The sequence below is a fragment of the Pterocles gutturalis genome, unplaced genomic scaffold (assembly GCF_000699245.1).
Source record: "Pterocles gutturalis isolate BGI_N339 unplaced genomic scaffold, ASM69924v1 scaffold20066, whole genome shotgun sequence".
Taxonomy (NCBI): Eukaryota; Metazoa; Chordata; class Aves; order Pterocliformes; family Pteroclidae; genus Pterocles; species Pterocles gutturalis.
Genome location: NW_010100841.1, coordinates 1 through 12,280, shown reverse-complemented (window position 1 = coordinate 12,280; position 12,280 = coordinate 1). Strand labels below are relative to the sequence as shown.

The window sequence follows — 12,280 nt, the reverse complement described above, 5'->3', positions numbered from 1 at the left end:
TGTGCCAAGTACATCATTCTGCACTCTTTGCATCAGGAGGCCAACTAGCAATGCAGTAACCTTGCCCGTGGAACACAGGGGGAATTAAACAGCTGTGTTGTGACAAATCTTACCTGACAGAAAAGCACATTGAACTTGCTTGAGGAATCCCAACTGTTCAGTGGAAAACATCTATATTCAGTGTTGTCATGGGTGGGGTAGGAGTCCTTATTTGCATAAGGGTACAGAGCACTACTTCTTGGATCACTTTAAGTCAAAAGTAAAAACTTAACTGAGCACTACCCTCATATCTTAACTCTTAAAATATCTGAGGCACAAGCATGTGTATTTGTTTTCTTCATAATTTGCCTTGGGATACCAAATGTATTTCTGCTTCAGGTGATTTAAGAGAACCGTTGACCTCATTTCAAAACATCCACTGATCCATTTGTCATTCAATGGCAATATCGAATGTTAAAAGGAACATAAAAACAAACATGCACACAATTGTACAGTTTTCATAAATGTCTATTTCATTATTCGTGGGTAGCGCATTAAACAGTTAAATACATTTAAATAATGTTTAAGTGACTGCACTAATGCAGAATTTTAACTAGATGGGTAACCAATTTAACTAGAAACCAGCTAACAAGTAACTGTCTAAATACTTCAAATACAGCTCTTGTTCTAGGTCATCCTTCTTGGAAAAAAAAAGCCTGCTGGTCACATTGGAAATACATTTTAAGGCCAAATTCTTCTGACATCCCTTCTCTGCAGCAGTTTCTTTGCCTTTTTAAGCCTCCAATTCCAGGCCAAGACCAAGTTTATGGCCACCAGCATTGATGCTCTTTCCATCTATCAGGGCAGACAGTGTAAGCTTCACACCTGTAAGATTTTTAAAGAGCACGTTTACAACATCCCATCAGTGTAGTTTTCATGCAACTCAACCTCCATCATTACAAGTCCCAGTTGTAGCTCTTTTTCTATTTCATTACTTTCTTCTGAAGATTTCTACAGAATAATCCATTTACCCATGAAATCTATTAAAAGCTAGTCATGTGAATCAAGCTAGATGCTTTTTGTAAACACTATGTTATAAAGCAGATACACAAAGTCTCTAGTTGGTAAGTACCCAAGAGCTCTCCTTTCCTACATTAAGGTATGCAAAGAAGGAGACAAATTATGCATAGAAAGACAGATACTTGTATCAAGGAATGGATAGAATGAAACTACAATTTTTAATACTTTTCAAATATGGAATTAACCAATGGTAATATAGCATTAGTAGGTGTTTTCATATTTAAGCAGAACAAGTTAAGTTATGGAGGCTTTTTTACTAAATACAAAGAGCAGGAAGTGTACGCTTTTGACAATCACTATTTCAAGACCTGCTGTCATTCAATACAACATGACTGGAGAAAGCAACATTTAAAAAAAAGACTGCTTGCACAGCCTAAAGCTAAGACATCAAACACAATGCAGTCCACTCCTACACAAATCAGTAAGGCATATAATGCAGAAATACCGTTAGATACAATGGAATTTTTCTTGTTTAGATAAAGGTTTGATACGCAACATAAGCTACTATAAAACATCAACTCTGCCTTCAAGACAAAAATATTCTGAAGAAGGCAAGTAGTTGCATATAAATGCACAGATGTCAAAGTTTTTCTTTGTGATGCATAAGAGATATTTATGTGACATCAATTTATGTGACAATCCTTACCTGGCCTCAGAGTCTGAGTGTAACCCACTCCAACTAGACTAGAATTGTTCACTTTTGCCTGAAAAAAACCAAGACAAAAGCAACTGAAATGTTGTAATTGATTAGTTCTTTGTTGTAATTCAGAAGCTTGAATTACTACGGCAACACCACCAACTATCAACTTAAACACATTTTACTTGTTCTTTCAACATCTCTGTGCTTTCTGGATTCTCTCTTCCCAGCTACGCCCTTACCCCCCAACTTACAGCTGAAGTAGTAACGTATTTAAGAGCGGACAGAATGTAAGGGCAGGAAGAACTGTTAATGGGATGTGTCTGGGAGGTGAACTTCCCCACTCCACCCTTTTCAGAAGGGCATAGTAATTCATTGCTAGAGTCTCCAAAAAGAAGCCACTTGGTAAGAACCATTCATGTTCATATTTTTACAAAATAGTTAGTATCTTGCAAGTCCAATCAGTCAAGTATCCAGTCAAGTAGCAAACATTTCATAATACTTGTGCAAAATTTTTTATCTCACTTTGCATCACCTTCTCTATAGGATGATTCCAACAATCCAGGTTCCACTCTTTAACATACAGAAGACTCTTCCACATATAGCCTCTTTAACTTGTATTGCTGGAGTTCTTACCATGAGAACATGACAGAGCTCCCCAGAAACTGGTTTTAAAATAATTCTGTAAGCTTACAGAACTGGACACCAAGGGGTTTGGTTTTGGTTTTTTGGTTTTTTTGGGTTTTTTTAATAAATACATTAAGTCCTGTAGAGTAGCAGACCATTTGACAGTCTGATTCTAAAAGAGACTTGGCTGTATGCAACATTACTGAATTTAAATACTGATGGTTTAATTGTAACTGCTTGGATTGTAAGGGCAATTTCTACAAGACTTTCTGACCTATTACGTTATTTTATACTAAAAACACACCGATTCACAGAAACTGAAAATACACTATGCTTAGCATAACACTTTAGGTTAGAGCCATACTTACAGAGATAGAAGCAGTGGAATCCAACTTGTATTTGGCAGCAATGCCAAAGCGAGTGCTGTTGCTACCTGCTGTCCAAGCCAGGTTTACAGCAGTTTCAAGATTGTCACTCACTTTCTGGTAAATTGACCCACCAAATTCTGAACCATCATTGCTGCACAAATTAAGAAAAAAAACCTTAAGTTTCCTATATTTACATAATCCCACCATTTATTTTTTTAACTACTTCAAATTTTTATTCAAATGAGAATTCCAAAAGTCTGAGCTGTTCCACACTTTTCAACAAGAGAAGGGGAGATGAACAAAGGCTTCAGGGCAAAATTAAACTGCAATAATTCATGGGGGGGTAGGGGGGGGGAAGATATTTCAGAACGCTACAGCTAATTCTCACACTAATGTTGAACTAAGTACCTGAATGTAATTCTAGATCATATCCTTACAAAACTAACAGACAGAGGCTAATAGTTAGGAAACACACATTCTGAATTCTATGATTATTGAATACATATGACATTCCTAAAGAATTAGTTACCTTTCTAAAAATCTGTCACAATGTTTGACATTACTAAACTGAAGTGGAATTCTTACACCCCAGACTCAGAAATGTTTTGTAGCTTCCTTCCATACCCCTCAAGTTCCATAAACCCAGACAGACACAATCCCCATCCTCCCCTTCCAAAAGGGCAAACATCTACCTCAAAAATCAAGTTAGTTATTTCCTAACTAAATGTCCTACAACAATGCCAATTTTTATTAACTTAGATAGAAAACACTATGTTCTTCAGTAGGTTTTGATCAGCTTGCTCTGAAGAACATTTAAGATCTAAAGGCAGCAAGTCTGAAGAAAGTTCATAAAACAGATGTCTTACATGCTCGTTTAGTTACACTGCAAGTGGTTCATGCACTCTTTATCCCAGACAGGCAAGAAGATGAACCTACTCAAAAAGTCCAAAAGCAAAGCTCTAGTCTTGCTCCAGAAACTACTACTGGCCTACTTAGAAAGTGCAACACTAGTTACTACCTGTAACAAATCTACTGCCCTTAAATTATGGTCAGATACAATTCAAAGCTGGAAAAAGCATTATGATCAGCTCTGCATAACTCTGAACTGCTGCATTTCCAATTCGGATATACCTCAGTATTGGGTAAGATGTGGCATATAGTATGCTTTAAGTGCTAACAAGCCCCAGGTATTTACTGTTTTGAAACAGAGAGATACAAAGTAACATTTATAATGTATTTATAGTTTCCTATTGAAGAATGTACTCCACTTAATGGCTTTGCAAGCACCTCTCGGTATTTCAAGCATTTGTATTCTGACTAGAAGGACAGGTAGAGAAAGCCTACTTCTGTAAATCTGGATGCAATTTTCAGTACTTACACGTTAGTGTGCAGTTGGAAGTCTCCAGTCTTGTAACCCACAGAGAAGTTATTTCTTGTCAATTTTGATTTGGCACTATCAAAAGTCATCTGATAACCAGCAAGCCAGCCTTCATAACCAAAGACAGCTGAACCATGGATTGCAGGTCCAGCAAAATCAAAGTCAACATCACAACCTAGGTTTAGGCATTCACGTTTATAAGCTGACTTAATTTTACCACTTTTCTTTCTGAAACAGAGAAACAGTTATCTTAAGACAAGGCGCGATCTTCCTCAACTGCCAACTTTGAGCCATTGACTCCACAAAATGTATCTAAATGCCACCCACATGCATCCTCTAGACTGGGCCAAAGTGCAGTTGGCCCATCAAGCAAGCACAGGGCTATCACAAACAGGCATTCTGTGAGGAACGCAGAGGCTTTCTTATGCCTCCTGCAATCTTCCAAGTATTTCTAGCCCAGCAAATAAGCAAAGCAGGCTGTTGTGAAATGTCCAGTACTAACCCTGAAGAATAAGACACAATGCTAAAGAGCAGAAGCCTTTAGCATTGGGATTTGCTAATTCAGATCAATAGCAAACCATACAAACATGTCTATCAATACAACAGACCAGATGAACATTTACTGACCATGGGTGTTGTTACTGCCCTAAATAAGGCAAAAGGTTAAGAATTCTTACCCTGTATTTGGTGAGAAAGTTGTGTCAAATGTCAGCTTCAAGCCCCTGGCAATCTAATTCAAGAGGGAGAAGATAAAGCTATAAATTCAGTTCTGCTAGTTAGGTAAAACACATAAATACTCTCTTAATCTATTACCTGATCTTCAATTGCAATTTCTGTTCCCAGAGTGTTATCTGTGTTCCATTTTTCTGTGAAAGTCAGCCCATACTCAGCCCACTTGTATTTGGTCTCCAAGCTCCCATTCACTTTTCCAGTGTCTGTGTTCGATGAACCAGATGTTGTGAATTCCTAAAAAGGACAGTGTCCATGTTATACAGAAGATACATGTGATCTTGAAAGCATGACACAGGGTCAAAAGAGAAAAGACTTTTCTTCAGCAATCACTAAGTTCTTGTTAGTCTATGCAACAAGTTTAACAACGTTAGACAACTTGCAGAGGAAGAAGGGGGAACAACACGGACAAGAACTAGATGATTCACGGAGGCCTCCCCTCACTCCCCATCTCAATTGCAGTGTTTCTGCCACTATTACAAAACATACAGGTTTGCAACATAACTCAGAAGCAAGACAGCAGTTACCATAAGTATTGTCCTTAAAAAAAGTTCTTGAAATATAAGGTTCAGACTGATACTCATAATAAGCAAATCAAGAGCCAAGAACACTATAAGGCACACACAATGCAAAGTTCTATACGGATCACATATGTATTTTCATTATTCCTGTCAACCACCTCCAAAGATAAATTATGTAAAACTGTAAAATGCCATAGAATGACACCAATTTTCCAACTGGGGATGGGGTGAGTGGTGGTTTGGGTTTTTGTTTGGTTTTCTGTTGCTTTTTAAGAGAGTTCTCAGTCTAACCAATGCACCAGCCTTTCATAGAGGCCATATGCACAGGTATTTTTACTGACATCTAAAAATTCCTATTTCCCTGACACTTTGGTTTAATGACATACAAGAACGTTCATGTTTGAATTGTGAGCTAAGGCAACAGTCTGATTTTATGCTTCTGGTAGAGTCTTACTTGGAGTTCTTGAAAGTATTTAACACAGATTTTCCTTTAAGACCTCATTTGAATTCACAAGTCCTTAAGCTTTCTTATTCTCACAGTCCAAGTCCTACTGCACATCACAAGCGCACGTGAGACTGTTCTTTAATGGCAGCTGATCAAGTTTAACTGTGGCCAAGACGTTTACTTGAATTACGTTAAGGAATCACTGAACTATCCACACAGTTGCATAATTCTAGTAAGGTCTATTTCTTGGCAAGTGACAGGGACTACACAACTTCAACTCTAAACAGCTTCAGCTTTAACTTTGTGCTTTGTGCTATTTCTACCGCACAGGGTGTATGTGACTGCAGTGATTGTGGTAACAACTTCAGGAGCAGCAAATTACTACATTATCTCTTATCTCTGCTTTAAAACATCTGCAGTACATACATGCCAGCACTTTCTCTTCCTAGGAAGGATGGCTTATTACCTGCTATGGAGTTCTCGTGAGGGCTTGGATTTTTCAGAGAGTTTTACCAGCATTACTGGTAGTCCTCAAAAGAAACAAGCTAAAATAAGAACAGCTATATCTATAATAGGACTCTTGCAAACTGTGCTTCAGTTGGGATACAGACGTCTACAAAAATAACACAGCATACTACCCACACACCTTAGTTCTGACAGCCAGTTACACTGTTAAAGCTTCCGGTTACAAAAAAAAAAACCAAAACCCTACCCTTATATTTTGCAAAGTCTGCTCAAGAAACAGATAAAAGTTACAAGAGACACTGCTTGCATGTCCAAGATGTCTTGCATGGAACTTTACTGCCACACTTTAAAGTGGAGCCAAAGGTTCAATGTGCCTATTCACTGCCAGCTACCTCACACAACCATTTAGATGCCAGAAATTTCCACCAAATACAAATAGTATCACAAAGTACTTTAGAAATAAGTTCTGTGTACTATGATTAATATATTAAAATACTTCAAAAATGCGTCAGCTATTGGTTCACCTTCAGACATCAGAAGAGGGACAACTAATAAACCTCTATTTTACAAAGATTACTAAGCAGGGCAATACCTCTGTTACATTCATAATAAAGTCAGATCTTTAGGGGTTCCTGAAATTATTTTACACCAAAAGTTTATCATTCATATAACCTATAAATTACTTAACAGCATCTGGAAGGTGTCATTTCTAATTAAATATCAGAACACATCCAGAAAAAAAATGTAATGAATAAAATGTATTTAAACTCACCACTCCGCTTGCAGATTTTGTTTTCACATCCAGTTTCACCAGCCCAAAACCTTAACAAACAGAAGTCAAAGTTACACCAGGAGGCCTTAACTAAGACTGTGCATATTTTCCAAGAAGCTGCTTTTTCCAAGCAGTGTCAGTGGTGTGCCACATATATACATATATAAAAACAACCATAGACTGACTTCAGTAACACTCAAATTTTAGATGTTGCAGCAGGTAGAGAAGGCCGCTCTACAGCAAGCCCGTTCTGTTCTATCATCACCACGCAGAAAGTGGTGAGCAGTCTCTCAGTTGTACACTGTACATTTACCTACCAAACAATTACTTCCAAGACTAAATTTAGTGACAGACAAAATGCACTCTCTTGTGTTCCCAGGATGGTATCAGCTTTGTAGTCAATGCAATTTAAGAGATATCCCAGTGCATAAAGATTTGTCTCTCAGCACCAAAAAGAAGTAGCTCAAAGTAAAAAAAAAAAAACCAAAAAAACAAAAAAAAAGCACACCACCAAACAAAACGACAAAACTGTAAAAGTGAAGTCACTGGGAAATACACAGCCATTGGAACTGTAATAAGTAGGTTTTATGGGAGTGTCAATCTACATCGTCACCCTTAGAGCCAAGCAACAGTCTTGGTGAAAGAGCCCCCACATACATTCCCAAATACCAGAAAGAAACAGCACTGTAACAAAGCAGAATTTATACCAGGCAACTGCCTGATATCAAAGCATTTTAACATGTTGAAGGATTCTTTATCCCAATAGCTATTACTCTTTCTACTCCAAAAAAGGTTACAATGTTACAGTGGTATATATATGCCTTTCTATATCAACAAATGTTGTGGCAGAGACAGATCAGTAAACAAAGTGTACTCCTAAGTTAAACTACACTTGATGCTTACATTCTTGCATACTTGTACATCTCTGACATTTATGTGGCTAAAGCAGTAAGATTTAACAGGCTTCACATCAAAACAGCCCACAAAAAGCCTCTCATGATCTGTGAGTTGACAGTAATGATATAAAAACAACACACCTTCCCCCTCCCCAGAAACAAAGCCATTTGAGCATTTGATTTTATATACAGGCTTAAAAAGGTAATTCATTGCTGCACCACAAACACTAAGTTTTATAAAATGTACTATTCTTACCATATCCTTTATTGAAGATATCTCTGGCAGATTTGCCAAGGTCTACATATGATGGAGGAATCGCCATTGGAGCTGAAAGGTAATGGGCTAATTAATAGTGAATCTTTTACCACAGCACACACACAAAAATTGCTTCCACAATTCTTAAAGACACTCTTTAAGGCAGATTCATATATGAAGGCAGTTAACAGACACATGGCTCAAACAATTACAGTATTATTTGAAACACCTACAGATTTTCAGTGACGTCCACTGTGAACACTGAACGTTTTCTTGCCTTAGGTAATCTGCTTGTAATGCCTCCCCCACAAGACCACCCAGTTCCTAATTTTTCGAGTAATTTTCTCCATACATCTTTAATTACCAGGAATCAACTATCAGCTCACACTTCCAGAGTTGGCAGTCACCACCAAAAACAACTAAACTGGAAATTTGAAAAACTCTAATGCAGACAGTTATTTCATCAAGTTCCACAAAGTCAAATTTGACAAATACTTACAAAAATTGGCTGAAAGGACCTAAAATGTTTTATTTTCAAAGAGTCCATATGTGTTTAGCAACATGATTTGCCCCATATTTTAAATGACAGACATACAATTTAAAAAATAAACATCTAATGCCATTAACTAACAATCAACCCAACTAAGTTCCTCCCCCTGTAACATACAAGAGTTTAAGTTTGGTGCCCTGTCTTGTCAGTTTACAACGAGCAAGTTGTCCCTTCCTCAGACAGGAGCCTCTGACAATCTCACTGTTAAAGAACCTGTCATTCAAGACTAGCCATGACCCAGCCTAGCTGGCCCCATGGATACCAGCCGTAGGGCTCACAACAGGCCTGTATGGTTCTCCTTCCAATGAAGATATGCTCTTATCTGTCACTCTTTTGGCGATTGTCTTCCCATTATTTCAATAGCAAAAGGGCACTGTTACAGAGGCACTGTATTTTAAAGTTTGAAATATGCTGTTTTCTGTATTTCAAAAGAATACACAGAAGTGGGAGAAAAAGGGGAGGGAACAATTAAACTAATGAGATAAGCATTATAAAATGGCTAAACACAAGCAAACAAATCTTCTCTTATCTTTTCAAACTGATTGGTCACATCTGTTTTGCAGAGAAAGTCAGACTAATTGACTGTTTGTCTTGCTCCTCTGTGGGTTTCTTCTGTTGGTTTTTATTGTTGTTGTTCAAGTAAATGGAAAAATATCTTCAGAACCACAAAAAGGACAAAACTCTCACATGTTAACTTTCAACTGAAAGCAGAAAAGATTACTTTCATTTTTATACAGCACTTTTAACCAAAAGTTTTCAACACCTGGCTATAGAACTGCTTATCTTCTGCAGACCTCTACAAGCTCATAAGTGTATTCAATAACACAGGATCAAGACAAGCTTTTTTTTTTCCTCTCTCTATAAAGTTTATTTCCATCTTTTCATGGCCTTATCTACATAAAGGGAAAACTTCCCTGGAACACCCAATTCAGAATAATCTCCTTTAGGGTACTACTCCACTAAACAGACTTGTTGTCTCAGAATAGCATCCACATAAAGAAAAAAAAAAAAAAGATTACACCTGCCATATACAGCTTAACTGTATGAACTGCTACTAAAAAACCCACTATTTTAGCAAGCAATGGCAACACACAAGACTGTTTCCTATCTTTCTACAGTTTCTAATGCAGTTTTCCAGAGTACTTTACTCCACTTCCCTAAGCCGTAAGGGAGGAGGTCTCTCTGGGGAGACCTCATTGCAGCCTTCCAGTACTTAAAGGGAGCTTATGAACAGGAGGGGGAGCGACTGTTTACAGGGGTTGATAGTGACAGGACGAGGGGGAATGGTTTTAAACTAGGAGAGGGAAGATTTAGGTTGGATATTAGGTGGAAATTTTTCACTCAGAGTGTGGTGAGGCACTGGAACAGGTTGCCCAGAGAAGCTGTGGATGCCCCATCCTTGGAGGCATTCAAGGCCAGGCTGGATGGGGCCATGGGCAGCCTGCTCTAGTGGCTGGCAACCCTGCCCACAGCAAGGGGGTTGAAACTAGATGATCTTTAAGGTCCTTGTCAACCCAGGCCATTCTGTGATTCTATGATAAGAGGATAACTTCAATCTCCTCTGTGCAAAAACATTTACATTGAGAGTTTAACTAAAAAAAAAAGTAAAAATCCCTTCTTTAGTAAGGGGTTTTAAACTCTACAACCAGGTCACTATAGCAAGATATCCATCACTTGCTCAAAAATATTTTAAAAGTCTGGTTTTCATAGAGTAAACTAAACTGTCTCTTAACAAAAAAACCACACCCAAACCAAACAAAAGCCACTATGAAAACTACTTACAACATTTGAAGCTTAAAAAGACTGAGCCTAAGTTCAAGTCCACAATAAATAACAAGTCTTATGAAAATTCTATAGCAGAACAGATACTAATCTCAGTGACAAGACATTAAATGGTTGCTGTATTATTTATTCAGTAAAAAGAAGCAGGTGTTAGACTTAATTAGGAGGAAGTGTGGAAACACTGATCTTTCCCTTTAAATTTCTGCTGTACAGCAATTGTACAATTCATTAGCAGTTTAAAATAACTCAGAGAAGGTTTAGCTATGTATTTTTCCTCTAATGAATAGGTCTCACTTCTAACTAGCATCTTCAGAAGAATAATTATTTCAACTTTAAAAATTTTATACCAGCCTTTAGCACGGACATACTTTCACAGTATAAAAAAGCATGTTTTTCACTTTTGTTTTAAATGTTTCCAATCTGACTAGACAAGCAATACAGTCAAGAGATATATGCAAAGCAGTCATGTCCTAAGTAGCTAACAAACTGGTATCTGTGTCCAAAGGATTCCTAAAGTAAAAGGATGTTGCCATTTTATTTGGCCTAGTTAAAAATCCTTCCCATTGCAAGGAAACCAAACAGTATTTGTCAGATTTTAGACTACAGATGCAAGCTTTGTGATAAAAAGTTAAAATAGAATACAACTGTCACACTGCCATTCTAATCCTAACAGGGATGGACAAAGACAAAAGGGGAAACCAAGAGTTATTTTTCTGTATACTAAATACCCAATAAGCCAGTGATATCATCAGAATGCTCATTAAATGAAAACAGGGACAAAAAAACCCCAACATTCCTGTGTCCTCCAATGTCAACAAATTAGCTAGGTTTGCTATTCTTATAAGTATTTTTCTTCAATCCTATGACTTTGAAGTGTCTTTCACTTAAAAAATAATTAGAAGAGACTAAAATATAAGTACCATTTAACAAGAGGTTTGTTGTGAAAGCAACTGTCAGATAATTTTATTCCTCATTTAAAAAACACAGAATCTACTTGAATCAAGTGGAAGCTTCACCCTGATCTGTTTCATTGCAACTCAAAAAAAAAAAAAATTAATTATTCTGTTACTCCAGAGCTACAAACATGCTTTCTTCTTCTGTAAAAAGAAAAAAAAAAAGCCCAAGAACAAGAAAACATATTAATGTTATCACAATTATTACACTACAGTTTTCCTTCGAGGTAGTATTTCAAAACTCTCTCACACCCTATAATTAAAGAGATGCCAAGCACTTCTATAAAGGTTTCTAACAATTTTAAGATGTCAGGATATTGAAGGATATTCAAGCTAGGGGCTAGATCAGGTTATAATAAAAAAACTTAACTATTCATTTAATTTTTTAAAAAATGCAGTAACTACACTGAAGTTTAGTCCAGCAATGTCAAAAGCAACAAAGAAATTGACATTATTTAAAAATACTTTGTTAAAATACACTGGGGACACATCACTGACCTTTACTTACACTGCTACTAAAGCTTAAAAAAAAAAAAAGTCTTATTACCCTTGCTTCAAGTCTCTCCCTACTTACATCTCGGAGGCGGACACTCTAGTCTAGTAGCCATAGCTAAGCCAATTTAGAGACTCTACGGAGAAGGGAAAGAAAATTAAACATCTGAAAATGAACTACGTGTTCAGAAACTGAAAGGAGAGCTAATGCAAGGCCTCCCAGAAGGACACCGAAAGGGACAACGGCGATGGGAAAAACCAGGCCGGAAGGCGTGCGGAGGCGGCACATCCTCCCAGAGAAGGGCCCGGGCGGCGGCGCCCAACGCCAGGCCCTTCCCCGGGCCCAGGCC

At 37.5% G+C, this 12,280-nt stretch overlaps 1 protein-coding gene across 2 annotated transcripts; it reads right to left on the bottom strand.

Moving 5' to 3' along the window:
• Nucleotides 1-321: 321 nt before the first annotated feature.
• VDAC2 (voltage-dependent anion channel 2) lies at nucleotides 322-12,046 on the bottom strand. Of its 2 annotated transcripts, XM_010081363.1 has the most exons (9): nucleotides 12,013-12,046; nucleotides 8,154-8,225; nucleotides 7,002-7,051; nucleotides 4,883-5,035; nucleotides 4,747-4,799; nucleotides 4,070-4,297; nucleotides 2,692-2,842; nucleotides 1,706-1,763; nucleotides 322-864 (listed from the first exon to the last, which is right to left on the bottom strand). In XM_010081363.1, exons 1-9 carry the CDS (start codon nucleotides 12,044-12,046, stop codon nucleotides 773-775), a joined length of 891 nt encoding a protein of 296 aa, XP_010079665.1. In that variant the 3' UTR covers nucleotides 322-772. The 2 variants fall into 2 exon arrangements, with proteins under 2 accessions (XP_010079665.1, XP_010079673.1); XM_010081371.1 differs by lacking the exon at nucleotides 12,013-12,046 and having other exon boundaries at nucleotides 8,154-8,263.
• Between the last annotated feature and the right edge of the window lie 234 nt (nucleotides 12,047-12,280).

What these genes read in the sequence shown, in the direction of transcription:
- VDAC2 (XM_010081363.1), bottom strand. Translation starts at nt 12,046, where the DNA reads ATGGCTACTAGACTAGAGTGTCCGCCTCCGAGAT. An exon ending in AGAGTGTCCGCCTCCGAGAT is followed by an intron (nt 8,226 to 12,012) that starts GTAAGTAGGGAG and finishes ATTACCTTTCAG; the next exon opens with CTCCAATGGCGATTCCTCCA. An exon ending in ATTCCACTGCTTCTATCTCT is followed by an intron (nt 1,764 to 2,691) that starts GTAAGTATGGCT and finishes GGTTTTTTTCAG; the next exon opens with GCAAAAGTGAACAATTCTAG.